General features: G+C 45.6%; 1 protein-coding gene across 1 annotated transcript in view; it reads right to left on the minus strand.

Annotated features, from left to right (window-relative positions):
• FOCAD (focadhesin) overlaps positions 1–20896 on the minus strand; it is a 1081710-nt gene that overhangs the window by 289703 nt on the left and 771111 nt on the right. The window contains exon 32 of the mRNA XM_069239095.1: positions 14192–14269. Within this exon, the coding sequence (XP_069095196.1) occupies positions 14192–14269 (78 nt within the window). The remainder of the gene's footprint in view (positions 1–14191; positions 14270–20896) is intronic.

Here is a 20896-nt window from a genome sequence, read left to right on the forward strand (position 1 = left end):
ATGGAGGAGAACGCTAGTCCACAGGTCTGTAGCTAAACAATGTCCTGGAGGTTAGCTGCTAAAGGATCAATGAGTTTCCAAAAGTCAGTAGGTAGTAGTGGGTAAATCATTTCTATTTGGCAGTGTACCAGGTACACATAGTAGGCCTCCATGCTTCCTTCAGGGTCTGCATGAGAAGGTCCACCTTGCTAGGAAGCCTTGTGTGCAGAACCACGGAAAGCTCAATGAGAATGGTGGCTGTCTGGGAGCCACCAGTATGATGGTGAGAGTAGTTTGCCAAAGCCTCTAAACAATGAATGGAAGGAGAGGGAGAGGATAAAAACTGTAAGCTGTTGGCAAATATCCCTGACCGGTTCAACTATAGTGCATTGCTTGTGGGAAGCTGGAGGTGAAGTTTGGGCATTTTGCATTTTCTGATGTAGCACAGAGGTCCACGGCAGAAAACCTCCATCACTGGTAGTACAGGAGGAGGATGCCTGTGTGGGCTTATTGCTGGAGTCTGCTTAGGAGGTCTGCAAGGTTGTTCTCAATCTCAATCAATACTTGTAAAGCGCGGCTTATCACTGTGGGGTCTCAAGGCACTGGTGTGGACATGCTGATCACTCAAATAGCCAGGTCTTGAGGTCCTTTCTGAATTGCTTCAGTGATGTGGCCTGTCTGAGGTTGAGTGAAAGAGTATTAGTTGTTGTCCACTCTCAGAAGGTACTCCACCAAAAGATGGATCCTGAGGAGGAGAGCCCATCGCCAAATGGTCTGGGCTGCCTGTGAGAGCAAGCGTCACCCTGTTTCTGTAGATAGTACATGGCTGTAATGTTGTCTGTCTGGATGAGAACTAACTTGCCCTCAGCATGGGGAAATAAGGCCGTCAGTGTTAGATGGATGGCTAAGAGATCTAGATAATTGATGTTCCCAATGGCCTTGAAAAGTCAGGTCCTATAACTGCACGTCACCCAGTGAGAGATGTGTCTCTAGTAATGGTGTTGTAGGAAAGTACCATCTTGCCTGGCATGTTACCCCCATATTTCACTGTATATATGTTGTTTTAGTCTATGTGTCACTGGGACCCTGCCAGGCAGGGCCCCAGTGCTCATAAGTATGTGCCCTGTATGTGTTCCCTGTGTGATGACTAACTGTCTCACTGAGGCTCTGCTAACCAGAACCTCAGTGGTTATGCTCTCTCTGCTTTCCAAATTGTCACTAACAGGCTAGTGACCAATTTCACCAATTCACATTGGCATACTGGAACACCCTTATAATTCCCTAATATATGGTACTGAGGTACCCAGGGTATTGGGGTTCCAGGAGATCCCTATGGGCTACAGCATTTCTTTTGCCACCCATAGGGAGATCTGACAATTCTTACACAGGCCTGCCAGTGCAGCCTGAGTGAAATAACATCCACGTTATTTCACAGTCATTTGCCACTGCACTTAAGTAACTTATAAGCCACCTATATATCTAACCTTCACCTGGTGAAGGTTGGGTGCAAAGCTACTTAGTGTGTGGGCACCCTGGCACTAGCCAAGGTGCCCCCACATCGTTCAGGGCAAATTCCCCGGACTTTGTGAGTGCGGGGACACCATTACACGCGTGCACTATACATAGGTCACTACCTATGTATAGCGTCACAATGGTAACTCCGAACATGGCCATGTAACATGTCTAAGATCATGGAATTGTCACCCCAATGCCATTCTGGCATTGGGGAGACAATTCCATGATCCCCCGGGTCTCTAGCACAGAACCTGGGTACTGCCAAACTGCCTTTCCGGGGTCTCCACTGCAGCTGCTGCTGCTGCCAACCCCTCAGACAGGTTTCTGCCCTCCTGGGGTCCAGGCAGCCCTGGCCCAGGAAGGCAGAACAAAGGATTTCCTCTGAGAGAGGATGTGACACCCTCTCCCTTTGGAAATAGGTGTGATGGCTGGGGAGGAGTAGCCTCCCCCAGCCTCTGGAAATGCTTTGATGGGCACAGATGCTGCCCATCTCTGCATAAGCCAGTCTACACCGGTTTAGGGATCCCCCAGCCCTGCTCTGGCACGAAACTGGACAAAGGAAAGGGGAGTGACCACTCCCCTGACCTGCACCTCCCATGGGAGGTGCCCAGAGATCCTCCAGTGTGCCCCAGACCTCTGCCATCTTGGAAACAGAGGTGTTACTGGCACACTGGACTTCTCTGAGTGGCCAGTGCCAACAGGTGACGTCAGAGACTCCTTCTGGTAGGCTCTTACCTTTCTTACTAGCCTATCCTCCTTCCTAGGTATCCAGACCTCCTTTTCTGGCTATTTAGGGTCTCTGCTTTGGGGAATTCTTCAGATACCGAATGCAAGAGCTCACCAGAGTTCCTCTGCATCTCCCTCTTCACCTTCTGCCAAAGGATCGACCGCTGACTGCTCAGGACGCCTGCAAACAACAAGTACAACAACAAAACAACAAAGTAGCAAAGACGACTACTGCAACCTTGTATCGCTTCATCCTGCCGGCTTTCTCGACTGTTTCCTGGTGTGCATGCTCTAGGGGTAGCCTGCCTCCTTCTTGCACCAGGAGCTCTGCAGAAATCTCCCGTGGGTTGACGGACTCTTCCCCCTGCAACCGCAGGCAACAAAAGACTGCACCACCGGTCCTCTGGGTCTCCTCTCAGCACGACGAGCATGGTCCCTAGAACTCAGCAACTCTGCCCAAGTGGCTCCCACAGTCCAGTGACTCTTCAGTCCAAGTTTGGTGGAGGTAAGTCCTTGCCTCCACACGCTAGACTGCATTGCTGGGTACCGCATGATTTGCAGCTGCTCCGGCTCCTGTGCACTCTTCCAGGATTTCCTTCATGCACAGCCAAGCCTGGTTCCCCGACACTCTAATCTGCAGTGCACAACCTTCTGAGTTGTCCTTCGGCGTCGTGGGACTCCCTTTTCTGACTTCGGGTGGACTCTGGTTCACTCCTCTTCTAAGTGCCTGTTCCGGTACTTCTGCGGGTGCTGCCTGCTTCTGTGAGGGCTCCCTGACTTGCTGGGTGCCCCCTCTGTCTCCTCATCCAAGTGGCGACATCCTGGTCCCTCCTGGGCCACAGCAGCATCCAAAAACCCTAACCGCGACCCTTGCAGCTAGCAAGGCTTGTTTGCCGTCTTTCTGCATGGGAACACCTCTGCAAGCTTCTTCACGACGTGGGACATCCATCCTCCAAAGGGGAAGTTCCTAGTCCTCTTTGTTCTTGCAAAACACCAAGCTTCTTCCAACCGGTGGCAGCTTCCTTGCACCCTCAGCTGGCATTTCCTGGGCTCCTGCCCACTCTCGACACTGTCGCGACTCTTGGACTTGGTCCCCCTGTCTTACAGGTACTCAGGTCCGGAATACACTGTTGTTGCATTGCTGGTGTTGGTTTTCCTTGCAGAATCCCCCTATCACGACTTCTGTGCTCTCTGGGGGTTGTAGGTGAACTTTACACCTACCTTACAGGGTCTTGGGGTGGGCTATTTTTCTAACCCTCACTGTTTTCTTACAGTCCCAGCGACCCTCTACAAGCTCACATAGGTTTGGGGTCCATTCGTGGTTCAAATTTAACTTTTGGAGTATATGGTTTGTGTTGCCCCTATACCTATGTGCTCCTACTGCATTCTATTGTAACTTTACACTGCTTGCATTACTTCCTTTTGCTATTACTGCATATTTTTGGTATTGTGTACATGTATCTTGTGTATATTTGGCATCCTCATACTGAGGGTACTCACTGAGACACTTTTGGCATATTGTCATAAAAATAAAGTACCTTTATTTTTAGTATATCTGTGTATTGTGTTTTCTTGTGATATTGTGCATATGACACCAGTGGTATAGTAGGAGCTTTGCATGTCTCCTAGTTCAGCCTAAACTGCTCTGCTATAGATACCTTCTATCAGCCTAAGCTGCTAGAAACAACTCTTCTACACTAATAAGGGATAACTGGACCTGGCACAAGGTGTAAGTACCTCTGGTACCCACTACAAGCCAGGCCAGCCTCTTACAGGTGTCTGAGGAACTGTGTCGAGAAAAGGCCACCCCTACAACAAATTAAAGTGCTCCACCACTGCGGAAAACCATAGGTGAGGCTGCTGATCAACACTAGATCGTCTGATTGACCCTCAGCTTGAGACCACTGATGCGTTACGCATTCATGCAGCGGGCACACGTGTAATCTGGTGTGATGGACTATGGTGATACAAGAGGCTATCATGTCGATGAGGCACATGACTCTCCGGACTAACACCTGTTGATCTGGCTGAAGAAGAGTGAGCAACAAATAGAAGGACTGCACTCTTGCAGTGCTGGGATAAGCCCAATTCTCTTCTGAACAGCAGACTGCTCCTTGATAGTGTTGAATCTGAAGGAGGTCTGATTCCGCAGTGTTGATGTTAAACCCCAGGTCGTGTAAGAGGTTTATCGAGGCCTGGATGTGTGTGTGCTCTTTATCAGTCAGTAGTCCAGTTAAAGGAATATATGGATGCCGTGTCAACACAGGAGCACGCTACCACTGTGAGCCATTTTATAAAAACTCGAGGTGTGGTGGTGATCCTTAACGGCAGTGCCTTGAACTGATAGTGTTTGCCACTTACCACAAACCTGAGGTAGCGATGATGCGTTGGATGAATCAGTGTGATGCTATTAATTGTGTTTGACCAATGACTTTGTGTTTCACCACTGCGCATATTAGTTGCTAAATGTTCACCAGTAGCACATAAAGGGGGTTATTACAACTTTGGAGGAGGTGTTAATCCGTCCCAAAAGTGACGGTAAAGTGACGGATATACCACCAGCCGTATTACGACTCCATTATATCCTATGGAACTCGTAATACGGCTGGTGGTATATCCGTCACTTTTGGGACGGATTAACACCTCTTCCAAAGTTGTAATAACCCCCTAAATGTTTTGTTCAGTTTAGCTGCCTATTGGCTTTGACATGGCATTAGCCATTACATTCTGTATTCTGCCTATTGGCTTTGACATGCTGTATTCAGTTTAGCTTCCTATTAGCTTTGACGTGGTATTAACCATTACATTCTGTATTCTGCCTATTAGCTTTGACATGTTGTATTCAGTTCAGCTGCCTATTGGCTTTGACATGATATTAGACATTACATTTTGTATTCAGTTCAGCTGCCTATTGGCTTTGACATGATATTAGACATTACATTTTGTATTCAGCTCAGCTGCCTATTGGCTTTGACATGATATTAGACATTACATTTGATATTTAGGTTAGCTGCCTATTGGCTTTAACGTGGAGTTAGACATTGCAGTTGAGACATTAGATGTCTGTGTTTTTACAAGCTGTGTTTTTCCACAAGATGGACCAAGCTGTTTTCTTCACACCAGACTAGACCTGATAAGAGAGAGTACATTTGGTGTTTTCTTTTCTGCTCAGCCTTGGGAATAGGAGAAGTCTAGGAGATCTGGCCAGTCTCCAAAGGCTTGCGTAGTTTTCCCGAGTCTGAGAGGAGGGGGGCACGCTTTTGTAAGGATGACTCTGGACTACAGTGAGTTAGATTTGAATCTGCTTGACTTCAGGCTGGAGCTAGACATCAGTTGCCAGTCTCCTGTTTGGGTAGATAATCTCTTTCTTGCAGTTGACCGGAGTCATCAACTTGCAGACCCCAGAAAGATGAAGCTGAAGATAGGCCCTACTTGCCCAAACGGTGATGAATTTTGACTTTTATGCTTTGCTACTATAATCATATATATATATATATATATATATATATTTGCTGTGTACATTGCAACTGAGAAGTACTGTGATATATTTTGTTTTCTTGCTGCGACTACTTTGTGCTTGAAATCTACTAATTCGTCTCTCAAGAACTTGTGGGTGGGGAAGAATTAACAACAATAAAGGTCTTCTTTGAACTCAGAAGTGCATTCCAGAGAGGTTCTGTAAGCTCTGATATGAGATATGTAGGAAAGCAGAACAATCAGGATGAGGATGTAGGCGTCTTTGAGGTCGAGTGCAGCCATAAAGTCACTTTGCTGTAGCAGTGGAGTGACATCCTGAAGAATGACCATGTGGGAATGTTCGGAGAGGATTATTTGTTGAGGAGCCTGAGGTCCAGGATAGGCCTGAAGGACCTGTCCTTTTTGGGAATGAGGAAGTAGAGGGAATACACCCCTGTAGGTGTTGTGACACAGGCTCTATGGCTCCTTTGAGAAGGAGTGCTGGGGGGGGGGGGGGTGGAAGGGGATTGGGGGGATTACAGAGGAGTGCAAGTCGCTGCTTGGCAGGCGCGGTTCCTTTGGGGGGGCACCTTTGCTTCTCCCCTTGGAACTGTTGCCCCGGTATGCCCCTCAGAAGTAGCACCTTGTGTAGGGTTGCTGAGCCAGCTGACGGTGGAAGGAAATGGTGGCATCTAGGAAGGTGGCCTTGCAGCTGGCATGATAGGCTGACCTGCGAAAGGACCCATGAGGGGTGGGCGCCTGGCGGGCACCCATGGCCTTAATAGTCTCCCAATCCTTTTTTAAAATCTTTTTCTAGCTTTGCATCATCCTGGGGCCTGAATAGGTGGTCCCTATCAAAGGGTAGATTGAGGAGATGCTGTTGGACGTCCGGCTTGAAGCTGTAAATATGGACCCAAGCCTGAGTGTGTATGAGCATGCTGCAATTGACGACGCAAGTAATGGTCCAAAACTAGCACATGCCCTCCCTTACAGTATTTCTCTGGGATGTGTCAGAGGAGCTCCAACATATCTCAGAGGATCACATGGTACGAGATAGTGTCATCTGGTGGGGAGGGACAGGTTGGGCAGAGATTGGGATAACTGTCCTCTGGAAGGTCCACATAATAAAAGTCCCAGTGGTTGTCCTGCAGGGACATTTCATATGACTCATCTGTGCTATGATCCTTAAAGTCACAGTGCAGTGACCCTTGTGGCGTGTGAGGGGGTCTGCTAGGAGAGAAGTTGAGGAGGAAGGTGAAGGATGAGGCCAGGGGCATGGGTAGCTGAGGTTGTTGAACAGGGCTGGTAGCCTTGTTATGCTGCTTCCACTGTTTGGGCAGAGGTGGAAGCTCAAGAGCCTCCTCGAAGCTGTGCTGCCTCTTAGATGTCTGCATGGAGGACGCCAGGGACTGGGCAAGGATCTGTCCCATGCGAGGATGAATCATAATGTGCTGCTGGCAGGCACTGAGTTCGCCCTACAGCACCTGGAGGACAGGTTTCATGGATCTGCCGTAAGATACAGTTTTGGCACAGAGGATTTTGGTCATCATTGGTCATCTGTGCCAGGCGAGGCTTCGATGCTGAGGATGATGGCTCAAAGGGGCGCTTCTGTGCTGCAGTGGAGGTACTTAGCACCAAGTGCATCAGCTTCAGAATCTTCTTCACTGCTTGTGGCTGGACAGAGTGTCCGAAGTAGATGTTTATTGCTAACCATGGACTGAAGGCAGTGGCAACCCAAAAGCCTGTATTTGAGCCCAGAGAATGTCTGTCTGGCCCTTGGGGTGGGGTCTTCTCGTAATGAGGGCTGTGCCAAGAGGTCAGGGGAGGAGGGACCATTCTGACGACCAGCAGAGCAGGCAGGAGATTTTCAATCTCAAGGTCAGAGCCGGAACATGCATCAGGAGAGTAAGCCTCCTCCTTGGCTGCTAACGGCACTGGTGGATGTTCCCCCTCCAGGTCTTCAGTTCCAAAGAGATATGGGATGTTGTCTCTGCTTCTGTCCGATATTTCCAGTCAACAAGCCCATTGGTCTCTAAGAGTCTTTTTCTAATGAAGGAGTGTCAAGCTTCGTAGGAGGCCTTGTCATGCTGGGCAAGAGGCAGAGGTTACAGACCTGATTTAGATCGTCCAAGGGGTATTTAGTACTACACAGAGAACAGTACCGAAAAGGGAGTTCATTCCACCACAGGCAAGGTCCTTATATCATAGAGCAAACAGACAGGGGGGAACCCAAAAGGGACAAGACCCCTACAGGGGACTGAAGTCAGCTCGATCCCAGCCCAAACAAAGCTGCACGTGTGGGGACGGAGTGGGAAAAAGAGGTTGCAATAGCAAAATAATACAAACGAAAGGGAGGGGAACTGAGAACAACCAAATAGAACAATACAACTGCGTTGAACAAGAGCTCTGTAACACTCGTCCGAACCAGATGGCGGAAAGAAAATAATCTAACAATGGAGCTGATGACACTACCTCATGAATTAAGAAGACTTCTGCGAAGAAAAACAACTTGCACTCATCTGGGCCCAACACTAGATGGCAGGCGGATAACCAGCATGTGCATCTACAGCCACAAATGATTCGAACATACCTTTTCTCCAACGGGTTAGGACAATAAGGCAATGACTACATTGGCGGTTGTGTTGTGCAAAACCTGATTAGGATTTCCTAGACTGTACCATAAAATGGGTTAGATGTATTCCTGTGCTCTCTAGATGCAGGTCCAAGCAATGTTTGGGCAAAATGGGGTATGGGCTTAAAAGAACAGGCAAGGGTTGCTCCCCTGGGGGGGGCAAATTTATTTTTAGGCCATTTCTGCTCCCCTTGGGGTCAGAACGGCCTATTTCTATTAGGCCGATCTGCCCCTGGGGGGGGCAGAAACCCCTTAGGCACCAGGGACTGGTGTGTGTGTTTTGTTTTGGGGTGGCAGCCCCTTGGGCAAGGGTCGCTCCCCATGGGGGCACATTACTGTTGGCCATATCTGCCCCCCTTGGGGGCAGATCAGCCTATTTTTCAAAGGCCCATGTGTCCCCAGAGAATTTTTTTTCAAAATAAGTACACCCCAAATAAATGGGGCCAAAGTTGTTCTGATGCCCACCAGTGGGCAGATGGGGCAATTACCCCCGATCCACACCTTGGGGGAGGGGAGAGGGGAGAGGGTAGAAAGTCTAGTAGACGTCAGGGAATAAAAAATAAAAAAAGTAGTGTGGTGGTGGCTAACAACCAGTATGGGCCTGGTTATGCCCCCTCCCCAACTGAAGGGGCTAACAGTCTTTCAGCTCCCCCCCGCACACTAAAACATCTTATCCCACGGCAACCAAGAGGACATTTGATTATTTTGGGTTTTGGTTTTACATTTGGGCCATGAGAACTTGGCTAACTCTCAAAATCATCCCACTTGGAATGGTGAGGGCTGCACTTTGGGACGCTGCCATGTAGAAAAATCCACAAGACCTAGACACAGCTGAAAACTAAACATTTGGGGGATCCAGGGTGGTGTGCTTCACATGCACCCTGCACCATTTTCTTACCCATAATGCCCTGCAAACCTCCAACTTTGCTGGAAATCACACATTTTTCCCACATTTTTGTGATTTAACCTTATGGAATCTGCAGGAATCCAAAAATGTCCTACCACCCAGCATTGTCGCATCTATACCGATAACAATTCTGCCCCACTTGTCAGCCTAAAAATGTTTTTTTTCAAACTGCCCTTTTGGACCTGCTTTGGTCCCCCCTCAATTTTGAGATGTTTTTGTTTCTTCCCTAACATAGGCACCTGGCCCACGTACACAAGTGAGGTATCATTTTTACGGGGAAACTGAGGGGAACGTTGGGTGGTAGGAAATTTGTCCTGGTGCGGTGATCCCACACAGAAATGTGGGAATATTTTGATTTTTTTGCTACATTTGAGGTTTGCGGAGTATTCTTGGAAAGAAAACACTGGGGGATCCATGCAAGTCGCACCTCCCTGGATTCCCTCGGGTGTCCAGTTTTCAGAAATGTTTGGGTTTGGTAGGTTTCCCTATATGACTGCTGAGCCCAGGACTAAAAATGCAGGTCCCCCGTTGCCCCGCAAAAAACGGTAGTTTGGTATGTGATAATTTTGATGTGTTCACATACTCTTTTGGGGCATTTCGTTTCGCAGGCACTAGGCCTACCCACACAAGTGAGGTACCATTTTTATTGGGTGACTTGGGGGAACGCTGGGTGGAAGGAAATTTGTGGCTCCTCTCAGATTCCAGAATTTTCTGTCACCAAAAGAACGGGCTGCGCCTGCTACACGCCCTATGTATACCCGCAACCAGGAGAGTCCAGCAGACGTAACTGTATATTGCTTTTAAAAATCTTACATCGCTGTAAAAAGTTACAGAGTAAAACCTGAAGAAAAATGGCTGTTTTATTCACCTCAATTTCAATATTTTTTTATTTCGGCTGTTATTTTCTGTAGGAAAACCTTGTAGGATCTACACAAATGATCCCTTAGTGAATTCAGAATTTTGTCTACTTTTCAGCATTGGTTTCACACCCATTTCTGTCACTAACTGGAAGGAGGCTAAAAGCAGAACAAATAGTAAACATGGGGTATGTCCCAGTAAAATGCCAAAATTGTGTTGAAAAAATTTGGTTTTCTAATTCAAGTCTGTCTGTTCCTGAAAGCTGGGTAGTTGGTGATTTTAGCACCACAAACCCTTTGTTGATGCCATTTTCAGGGGGGAAAAACACACGTCTTTTTCTGCAGCCTTTTTTTAAAACGACATTTTGGCTCTAGTTTGGCTAATTTCTAGGTCTCCTTCAGGGGAACCCACAAACTCTGGATACCTCTAGAATCCATAGGATGTTGGAAAAAAAGTACACAAATTTGGCGTGGGTAGCTTACGTGGACAAATAGTTATGAGGGCCTAAGCGCGAACTGCCCCAAATAGCCAAAAAAAGGCCTGGCACCTGAGGGAGAAAAGGCCTGGCAGCAAAGGGGTTAAAGGGTGTATCCAGCATGCATGTTCATGCTCTACTCGTGAAAGCCTAATATATGTTCTTGTTTGCACTTAACAGTGTAGTTTACTTTACACATTCTCCGCTGACGTTGGATGTGTTGACACTTAAGTAAATGCTTGTATTGTGACTCAAATGTTAAATATAAGAATTTAAAAAAAAATAAAGAAACCAAAGTCCATTTCCCATGTCTCAGGCCTTAGCTTGATTGACAGAAAGATATGAAGCAGAAAGATAAGAAGAAGTGAAATACATGAATTTTGGCTGAAATGCAAGTATTGTTTGTTACAAACACGGATTTGAAGCGCCCCAAAATAAAAAGCAAAACAAATACACTCTTCACTTTCCACCAAGCAAATTCAATTTTGAATGTCTCCTACTAGAAAAAAGAATAACAGATGCACATTACTGATCTTTGCGGCATCAGTCTCTGTCCTCAACTCACTTCCTTTCCTTCAAGGCTCTTTCCATTTAACCCCTACAGTGCCTTGGACGAGGTGATCTCGTCCAAGGCACCGGTTACCGGGTGTCTTGGACGAGATCACCTTGTCCTGCACCCCGGAACTAGGGAGAGCGCTAGCGCTCCCCCAATGGGCTCCCCACCCACCCCCCCCCGGTCGTGGATGGAAGGGGAAGCTCAGCTTCCAGCGCGATCGAAAGAGAAATGCAAAGCATTTCTCTATCGATCACGTGGAGGAGGCCAGAGAGGCTTCAAAGGGAAGGAAAGGAATTTCCTTCCCTTTGAAGTCTCTCTGAGCGTTTCAAAAGCCGGATTGCAAGCAATCCAGCCTTTGAAACGCCCACTAGACACCAGGTATTTTTTATTTTTTTAGAAATGGGTAAGGGTCGCTCCCAGGGGGGGCATTTTTTTTTATTTTATTTTTTACAGGTGGGGAGCGACCCCTTAGGCAAGGGTCGCTCCCCTAGGGGGCAAATTATAGTTAGGCCATTTCGGCCTATTTTTATGAGGCCAATCTGCCCCCAAGGGGGACAGAAACCACTAGACACCAGGGAGTTATTTTCTTTTTTAGGTGAATTTCACGCAAGGGGAGCGACCCCTTAGGCAAAGGGTCGCTCCCCTGGGGGGCAAATTCATTTTAGGCCATTTCTGCCCCCCCCCGGGGGCAGAACAGCCTATTGTTATTAGGCCGATCTGCCCCCAGGGAGGGCAGAAACCTCTAGGCGCCAGGGCAAATTTCTTTTTTTTTTTTTTTTTTTTCTTTTTCTTTTTTTTTTTTAGATGGGGAGCGACCCATTAGGCAAGGGTCGCTCCCCTGAGGGGCAAATTGTATTTAGACCATTTCTACCCCCCTTGGGGGCAGATCGGCCGATTTTAGGTCAATCTGCCCCCAAGGGGACAGAAACCACTAGGCGCCGAGGATTTTTGTTTTTGCACCAATGTCACGCAGGGGGAGCGACCCCGTAGGCAAGGGTCGCTCCCTGGGGGGGCTGGGGTGATATTTATTTTAGGCCATTTCTGCCCCCCCTTGGGCCGGCTGAGCTAGAGGCCAAAATCCACAGGTAGGCACTTAGTAAAAAACACCTCTGTTTTCTGTGAAAAAATGTGATGTGTCCACGTTGTATTTTGGGGTATTTCCTGTCGCAGGCGCTAGGCCTACCCACACAAGTGAGGTATCATTTTTATCGGGAGACTTGGGGGAACGCTGGGTGGAAGGAAATTTGTGGCTTCTCAGATTCCAGAACTTTCTGTCACCGAAATGTGTGGAAAACGTGTTTTTTTAACCAACTTTTGAGGTTTCCAAAGGATTCTGGGTAACATAACCTGGTCAGAGCCCCACAAGTCACCCCATCTTGGATTCCCCTAGGTCTCTAGTTTTAAAAAATGCAAAGGTTTGGTAGGTTTCCCTAGGTGCCGGCTGAGCTAGAGGCCAAAATCTACAGGTAGGCACTTTGCAAAAAACACCTCAGTTTTCTGTCAAAAATGTGATGTGTCCACGTTGTGTTTTGGGGCATTTCCTGTCGCGGGCGCTAGGCCTACCCACACAAGTGAGGTATCATTTTTATCGGGAGACTTGGGGGAACATAGAATAGCAAAACAAGTGTTATTGCCCCTTGTCGTTCTCTAAATTTTTTCCTTCCAAATATAACAGAGTGTGTAAAAAAGACGTCTATTTGAGAAATGCCCTGTAATTCACATGCTAGTACGGGCACCCCGGAATTCAGAGATGTGCAAATAACCACTGCTTCTCAACACCTTATCTTGTGCCCATTTTGGAAATACAAAGGTTTACTTGATAGCTATTTTTCACTCTTTATATTTCAGCAAATGAATTGCTGTATACCCGGTATAGAATGAAAACCCACTGCAGGGTGCAGCTCATTTATTGGCTCTGGGTACCTAGGGTTCTTGATGAACCTACAAGCCCTGTATATCCCCGCAACCAGAAGAGTCCAGCAGACGTAACGGTATATTGCTTTGAAAAATCTGACATTGCAGGAAAAAGTTACAGAGTAAAACGTAGAGAAAAATTGATGTTTTTTTCACCTCAATTTCAATTTTATTTGTTTTCAGCTGTTATTTTCTGTAGGAAACCCTTGTAGGATCTACACAAATTACCCCTTGCTGAACTCAGAATTTTGTCTACTTTTCAGAAATGTTTAGGTTCCTGGGATGCAGCATTGGTTTCACACCCATTTCTGTCAATGACTGGAAGGAGGCTGAAAGCACAAAAAATCGTAAAAATGGGGTATGTCCCAGTAAAATGACAAATTCGTGTTGAAAAATTGGTTTTTCTGATTCAAGTCTGCCTGTTCCTGAAAGCTGGGAAGCTGGTGGTTTTAGCACCACAAACCCTTTGTTTATGCCATTTTCAGGGAAAAACCACAAGCCTTCTTCTGCAGCCACTTTTTCCCATTTCTTTTTGAAAAAAAAACGAATTTTCACTGTATTTTGGCAAATTTCTTGGCATCCTTCAGGGGAACCCTCAAAGTCTGGGTACCTCCATAATCCATAGGATGTTGGAAAAAAAGGACGCAAATTTGGCTGGGCTAGCTTATGTGGACAGAAAGTTATGAGGGCCTAAGCGCGAACTGCCCCAAATAGCCAAAAAAAAGGCCTGGCACAGGAGGGGGAAAAGGCCTGGCAGTGAAGGGTTAAGAAGGTGGTGAAGGAGACACTTGTAATGAAAATCCAGTCTTCCTTAAAGGCAGCATTAAGGTACGGTGCGCTCTCAGGTACTAAGGTATTTGACTCCATCAGTTTGGAGTAAAACAGCTGTCAACACGATGATCTGTCAAAGAATGATTTTATGCTGCAGTCAGGTAGAGTGATGAAAGCTGGGCAAGTGCATTCCCTCATGCTACCACACGGCAAAATTATGACAGCAGCTGAAATTTCTCAACTAAGAGCAATGTAGCAGTATGGGTCTGCCTTAAATGCTAAAGCAATACAGAAACTGCCATACCTCAAAATGTATGCATGACCTTGGATGCTGAACTATGGATTGTCCTAACAAAAATGTACATTCATCATGAAAAAGCAGCTCATCTCTGTAGTGCTTACCTGAATAAAACCGCTTTCTGAACCCACTAGAGCGATCAAGCCATTGATGGCAGCAAGGCGCTGCATCGTAGGACAGCCCTATAAAACACAAGCAAAACCAAATGACTCACTGGCACCTACAGAAATTTGTTACACAAGCAAATTATTTTGGCACATTCTGCTCTAGAAAATTAAAAGGTAAACTCCGAAAAACGCATTCCGAGGCACGGCAGTAAATTATTTAAATCACTAAACATGATTACTCAATTGTATAAGTACATAAACTATTCTCAGTTCCCAAAATGTGCAAGAACTAGGGTCTCTAACCTTTTCTGAAACAAGAGCTACTTATTGTGAACGAAAGTCTACGGAGTTACTAATGTTATTAGATATGTAACAGTTATCACACCAGGCGATATTACATTTCTGGCCATCCTATGCAAAGATTACCAGCAGTGATCACTTCAGTGCAGGAAGCACAGCTGCCAGGAGTAATGTATAAATACTTTTGGCAGTGTACACATGGGTAATACAAAACAGCCATAACTGCAATGTCATTGGCACCAAATCAATATTAGTAACAATTTTTGATTGTTCTCACTCAAATATCAGCTTTATATGCATTTTGGAAACTCAACCATTTTTCTCCAAATATCTACATATGAGTTCAGAAATTGCATACATTTTCACCTAGTAGACACACTTTGCCATTTTGGAATACATGTACTAATTCAGACAAGCAAAAACTTCTAATTCGGTAGGCTCGTCTGCACACAGGAGAGCTGCTTACAGGTAGCTGGAGAAGCCTGTCCTAGAACAACAAGTAGTAAGCTCTGGGAGCCAAGGTAAAGTCCTAAAGAAATACGTAAATGGACTAAATAGCATGTTTGGTATTTGAAGACATCATATCTTGTTCACTATCTCCATGACGAGCAAGGCTGTGGCAATGCTGAAAAGCACATCACAGGAAGTGACATCACTTGAAACGATAATAAAAATATTGGGAGAGATTGCTAAATTAAAAAAAAAAAAAAACTTTAAACCGTCTGCAAAATAGATAAATATATCTTGATGTCCCACAACATGACTCACTATCACCTTAACAGTGAAAAACACAGATCAAGCAATCTTTTCTTCCCAGATGCATGGCATCACTTCATATTTTAATTTATCTAGTGCGACATGCACGATTCTGCCCAGTGAAGCTGCCTGATAGCACTCGAAGAGAATAGAAACCACACTAAGACCGAGAGTGTGCATAGGAAAGGTGACACTGGAGCGGGTAGAGTGGCAATTTGCACCTGAAATGGTGCGAGCTGTATTTAGCAGTTAACGCCAATTCAGAAGACTAAAGACTTAGCAATATTCAAGAAATTTTTTTTTTTTTACTTGAGTTGCAGATAAGAGTAAAATCATTTTTAGAGTTCCTTTAAATGGTTTAATGAAATTACAGTTTTTTGCCATAGTTGTACATTCTCCAAATGATCCGGATGGTGGTGTTGACCACGTGTCCTGAAATAGCGCTGTGAAGGTTAGTAGAAATGAAGGATGCAGTGTCTGGTTTTCAAGCACCTTAGAAAAGTGCCAAACATTATGAAATCCATTGTGCTACTGATAACCCAATGTAGACGAAAACGTATACCTGTTACAATTTTTCTCAGACATGGACACTCATTACAAATTATATGCTCTTGAAATACTTTCTCCGTGATGGCGAGGGTTCAAAATTATGTTTAAACAAAACTTTTGATGTAAAGTGCGTTATCGTGCAACAGTGTCAACATACAAGTTATCACCCAAATGTTCAAATGGCACTGCCACTTTCGAGCAGCAATTCTCATTCCACTTGGGAGGAAGAGGACCAGCATGCAGTGCATCAACAGATTTGCTTCCCTTGTTATGGTTTTTGCTTTAAAGCATCATTCGTCAGATGGACAGGCTGTCTGTTACATGGGAATATTAGAAGGCCAGAGTTGCAGCTCCAGCACGGGTTCCTTCCATAAAGATCTACTCACATTCAACCACTAAGCAGTGCTTTAGCAAAGGGAGCAAAGGTGGAGACAGCTATGCCCCAAGGATTGCCCTTTTGTGGAAGAAAATAAGCTAAGCACAAAGAATAGGAAGAAAGCCTTTGAATAAATTAAACAAGTGGCAAAGGAATCAATAATAGTAGAGCACTTCCTGAAAAGTGGAGAGCTTAGAGCTATCCATACATAATGTGCAGATCAGTGAATAGACTCACCCGGGGCATTGCAGTGAGGATCCCAGTTTCTTTCAGGCAAACTGCAAGTTAATGCCATAAAGAGCATCACTAAAGCACATCTATGCACTGTTGCAACTATAGTCGATATTTCTGGATATAAATCGGAGAGGAATCCCATTCTCAAAGAACTTGAGAGATGGGATGATGTGGGATCTTGACTTGCTTCTGTAGATTAAGCCTGCGGATTGGATTCATGTGAGTTGTAGCTTGTTGTTGATGGTGAGCTTTTCTGACAAGCCGATGTAAAGGGTGAAGCAACAGACCTGCTTAGACAAGGTTTCACAATTATGTGGTCCTTCATTTATTTAAACTGGAGGAGATGGGCAAGTATATGGTGATTATCGTCTAAATGAATGCTATACCATCCAGCTACGGCATCCTGACCTGCAAACACTGGCATTACACTGCCATCAAACACTGGGCACCCACTTCCTGGTACCTTATTTGAGAAATTACTATTTACCTAGCAAAATGGTAAAGATATACTTTCATGCATATGCACCTTTTTCAACAAACCTGCAGACTCCAACTAATCCCAGGGAATCCGACCTATACAACTCTTTCACCACCAACTAGTTGGCTGATATACTCTACAGGGCCTGTACCTCCTCTTTTAGAGGCAAAGGGAAAGAAGTTATGCTTAAAACAACATTTTACTGGTATTACTCCTCAGCTAAAATTGCTAATTGGAAACCTAATAGTGGCAATGGATGCTGAAATAGCTGCGGGCATAAGGGCACACTGACCACTTCCTCTGACGATGTCCCAAACATAAGAGTTACTAGGAAGTTGTGTTAAAAGACACCAACAAGATCATCTTTCTTCTTCCTTCTCCACGCTTAAACCATTGCTTTATACCCTCCGACCTAAGCCACTGTAGTGTGGTTAGTTTTACGTATTCATTGCGCTTTAGCTTCAGGCTTTAGGCCTTTGTGCACTTTGCCCTGAATATATTTTATTCATTTGCTGACAGCTTAGAGCCTCTGTGCACTTTGCTCTACATGCTTTTTATTAGGCTTCGTACTGTTATTTTTCAAATAGCCAGTTCTACGGTGTTGTTTGTTTATTCATATCACACTGTTTTGCCTACTTCAGCACTGGAGTTCTCCATAACATATTTACTCTGTGCTTCAGTCAAGGATACAGTCTGGTACATTGCCGATAGACGTGGTAAGAGTTTAGACTTGGCATTCCTGCGTAGGGACATTTTGTGATCACGATGACATGTTAGTTATAAAATCACTTCCTTGTCCCAATACACGCAAGAGGGAGATTCCGACCAGGGAACCACAACTAGACGCTGACTGCCTCGTTGCAGATGCTGAACCAAGATCACAGGTCTTTGCTCAGGTATGAGGGCTGATGTCTCCACAGTGATTCTAATAGGCAAGCTAGAAGCTTAACATGCTGTGCTCTAAATAGAACAAGCAGAGGGAGAGTAGAGACTGTTAGACAATATGATAGCTTTGTTCTTATGTTTTACTCTCCTGGTGACTATTACAATCCTACTGTGTTGTATCGTTCTGGTTATTGCGGCTCACGCCTTAATATCTAAAATACAGTCGTTTTATTAAAAAACATTATATAAAACTTATACTGTCTTTGTCATTTGTATATGAGATCATATTGGAAATAAGAGAGTTGGTTTGGATCTGAGTAACCACGACTTCCCTGAGAAGTTCCAAAGATGTCATGCGCTCGGCTGCCAAATCATTCCTTCCACATGGGAGAAATGAGGCACTGCTAGTTAGCCGGAGCAAAAACCGGATTTAGGGTGACAGAGTTCTTTACACGTGGGTCAGACTCAGTCCCCCACACCGTTATAGATCCTGCTACCTAGAAATCCAGTAGTCTCATTTAGAATAATGAGAGCCCACGCGACATGGCGCCGCCAACATTTGGTCTGGCTCTAATGATTAGGTCCGACTGACTCTCTTGGTCTCATATATATTTTGACTCCTCGGTTCCGTATACAGAGACGTCCGTGGGGCTGAGGGTTTCCGCCGCCACGGCATAGGTGCTTCCTATTGCTTAGTGGTTGGTTGTTCAAGCTTGAACTTTGAAGGGAAAAACCCCGATATTGGTGTGCCTTCTCTGACCTGAAGCTATTTTTTATAAAAAATGGCGAATCCTAATGTAGTGAATATAGCAATTAATATGCGTCATCCGCTCACGGGACATCTGTTGACACATGGACTGACAGTCCAGGGGGGTCCGGTCACTTTTGTGGTGGACGCCCATGCAGCCTATAGAACTGAACTTTTTTATTCTTGGGTCGAATTTCCAGCAGTGGATGGGGGAACAAATACTTTTCACGAATATACTGTTGCGAATGTCCCTGGACAATACAGGGCTTACGCTTATTTAGAAATACCTCTATCTTATCAAGAACACCATAATTGGCTTGATGGCGCCCTCCCACACTCAGTAGCACAAGTTAGGTTAGGTCCACTGAGTAATGATGATCCTACCTGGCCTTTATTGGCTACATATACACCTCATCCTGCGGTTGCTCAATTGGCAGTGGTTGAAGTTCGTCGTTTATATACAGAATTAACGGCTACATATAGACGATTAGTTCAGTTTGCAATGCAGACACTAAATACGAATGCAGCGCGTGCTGCTCCAGCGCACCCACAGGCAGTGGTTCCGGGTATTAATCCGGCCACTGTACACTCTGTTATGGGTAAAGTACCGGCTAAACGAGAGGAGACTCCATTTTGGCTGGTGCAAAAAATTAATACGCTGGAAGCAGTATTTCCCCATACGGGACCTCAGGATAAACATAGAATATTGACGATGAGTTTGCCGTACGGGATGGTTCCTCCGGTGGACCTTTGTAATACCTGGGGCACGGTGTTTGCCACGCTCTACACTACGGCACACGGTACACCGATATTAGCTAATTTACCGGACGTGCTTAAACAGATTCAGGATGAATATGGGGCTGCCCCTGCCTTAGATTTGGGCATGCAGTTGCTGGGCAATTTTGCCACAGTTTCTTCTATTATTTTGTGTAATCTCAAAGGAGAGGCAGTAGCACTAGCAGTGTGAATGCGTCTTCGGGATGTTCCGCTGCTTAATCAGGAGCGGGAGCTTCCGAGAATGATAGCGGAAACATATTCTAGTATTGGTCGTGATAGCCTAGGGGCTAGACCACAAAAACCCCAGTTACAGGGTAAAAATAATAAAGATAATGCTAAACAGCAACAACCTGAGGGTTCGAAAAAGCGCTGAAAAAAGAAACAGCAAACACCTAAGAAAGATGGTGGGCAGTCTCCGCAACCGGAGACCCCACAGAATAAGTATAATCTCAGGAATAGGGATACTTTGAAGACGCCTGATAGATATCAATATACTGATACACGCCAATCTCGTTCCTTTGAGGACTCCTCGGAAAAGAGAGGTGAGAGAGGTGGGCGGTCAGAGCGGAGGACGGAGTACGTGAAACCGAGACAGGATTCACAACGCTCAGCGGAGGTTTCTATTAAACAAGAAGAGAAACCGCTGCAACAAAAACAGCAATTTAAAAAGAAGAAAGTGGCAGCAGTCTCAGTTAGACATGCCGCTCAAGAAGAGAGTTCTCTTGACGAACAAGACATGGGCGTTGGCACTGTTAGACAGCGCGGCAGAGGTCACAATAGTTCGCCGGAGTCTTCTAGAGCATCTGGAGGTGAAAGCAACTGATGACTTCATACAAGTCGAGACGGCGGATATGCGAATCTCTGATCCTGATAGAGTATATGAAGTGACTCTGCGATTGGAAGGGGACATTGACCGTATTATAAACGCCATTTTTTGGGACCATGTGGTAAAATCATATGATGTTCTGCTGGCCGAACAAGATTGGCCACCTGACTTTGTTCGCGACTGTCCGGATGGGGAGGAGGTTATTACTCCTTCCTTCTCACCACTTGTTCCGAGAGAACTAGCGGAGTCCTATAGTAAATCATGGGCTCTAGCACAAGCTCCCGCCTTGTATAGAAATAATGTGGGGTGGGACAGACAATCACCTTATCATGTAATTCCAATAAAGGGCGAACCTCAGCCACAACCACAGTATCCTATCAAATTTGAAGCAAGGGCATCGGTTAGAAAAATTCTTACACAATTGGAGTATCAGGGTGTAATAGAGCCCTGTGTCTCGCCGATGAATAATCCCTTGTTTCCGGTAGCTAAACCGGACCATTCATATAGGATAGTGGTGGATTACCGACATTTGAATAGTTATACACGCACATATGCAATACAGAATTCACACAGCGCAGCGCTTATGAATAATATAGTGCATAAAAAATACAAGACAACATTAGATATCTCGAATGGATTTTTCTGCCAGAATATAGCACCCGAGAGTCGGGACTATACCTGTTTCAGTGCGTTTGGCTCTCAGAAATTTTTTTGTCATTTGCCTCAGGGGTATAAGAATAGCCCAGGACTGTTTTCGGCTCGTGTAACTGAAA

This window comes from Pleurodeles waltl, chromosome 1_2, assembly GCF_031143425.1.
Source record: "Pleurodeles waltl isolate 20211129_DDA chromosome 1_2, aPleWal1.hap1.20221129, whole genome shotgun sequence".
In the NCBI taxonomy this organism is placed as follows: domain Eukaryota; kingdom Metazoa; phylum Chordata; class Amphibia; order Caudata; family Salamandridae; genus Pleurodeles; species Pleurodeles waltl.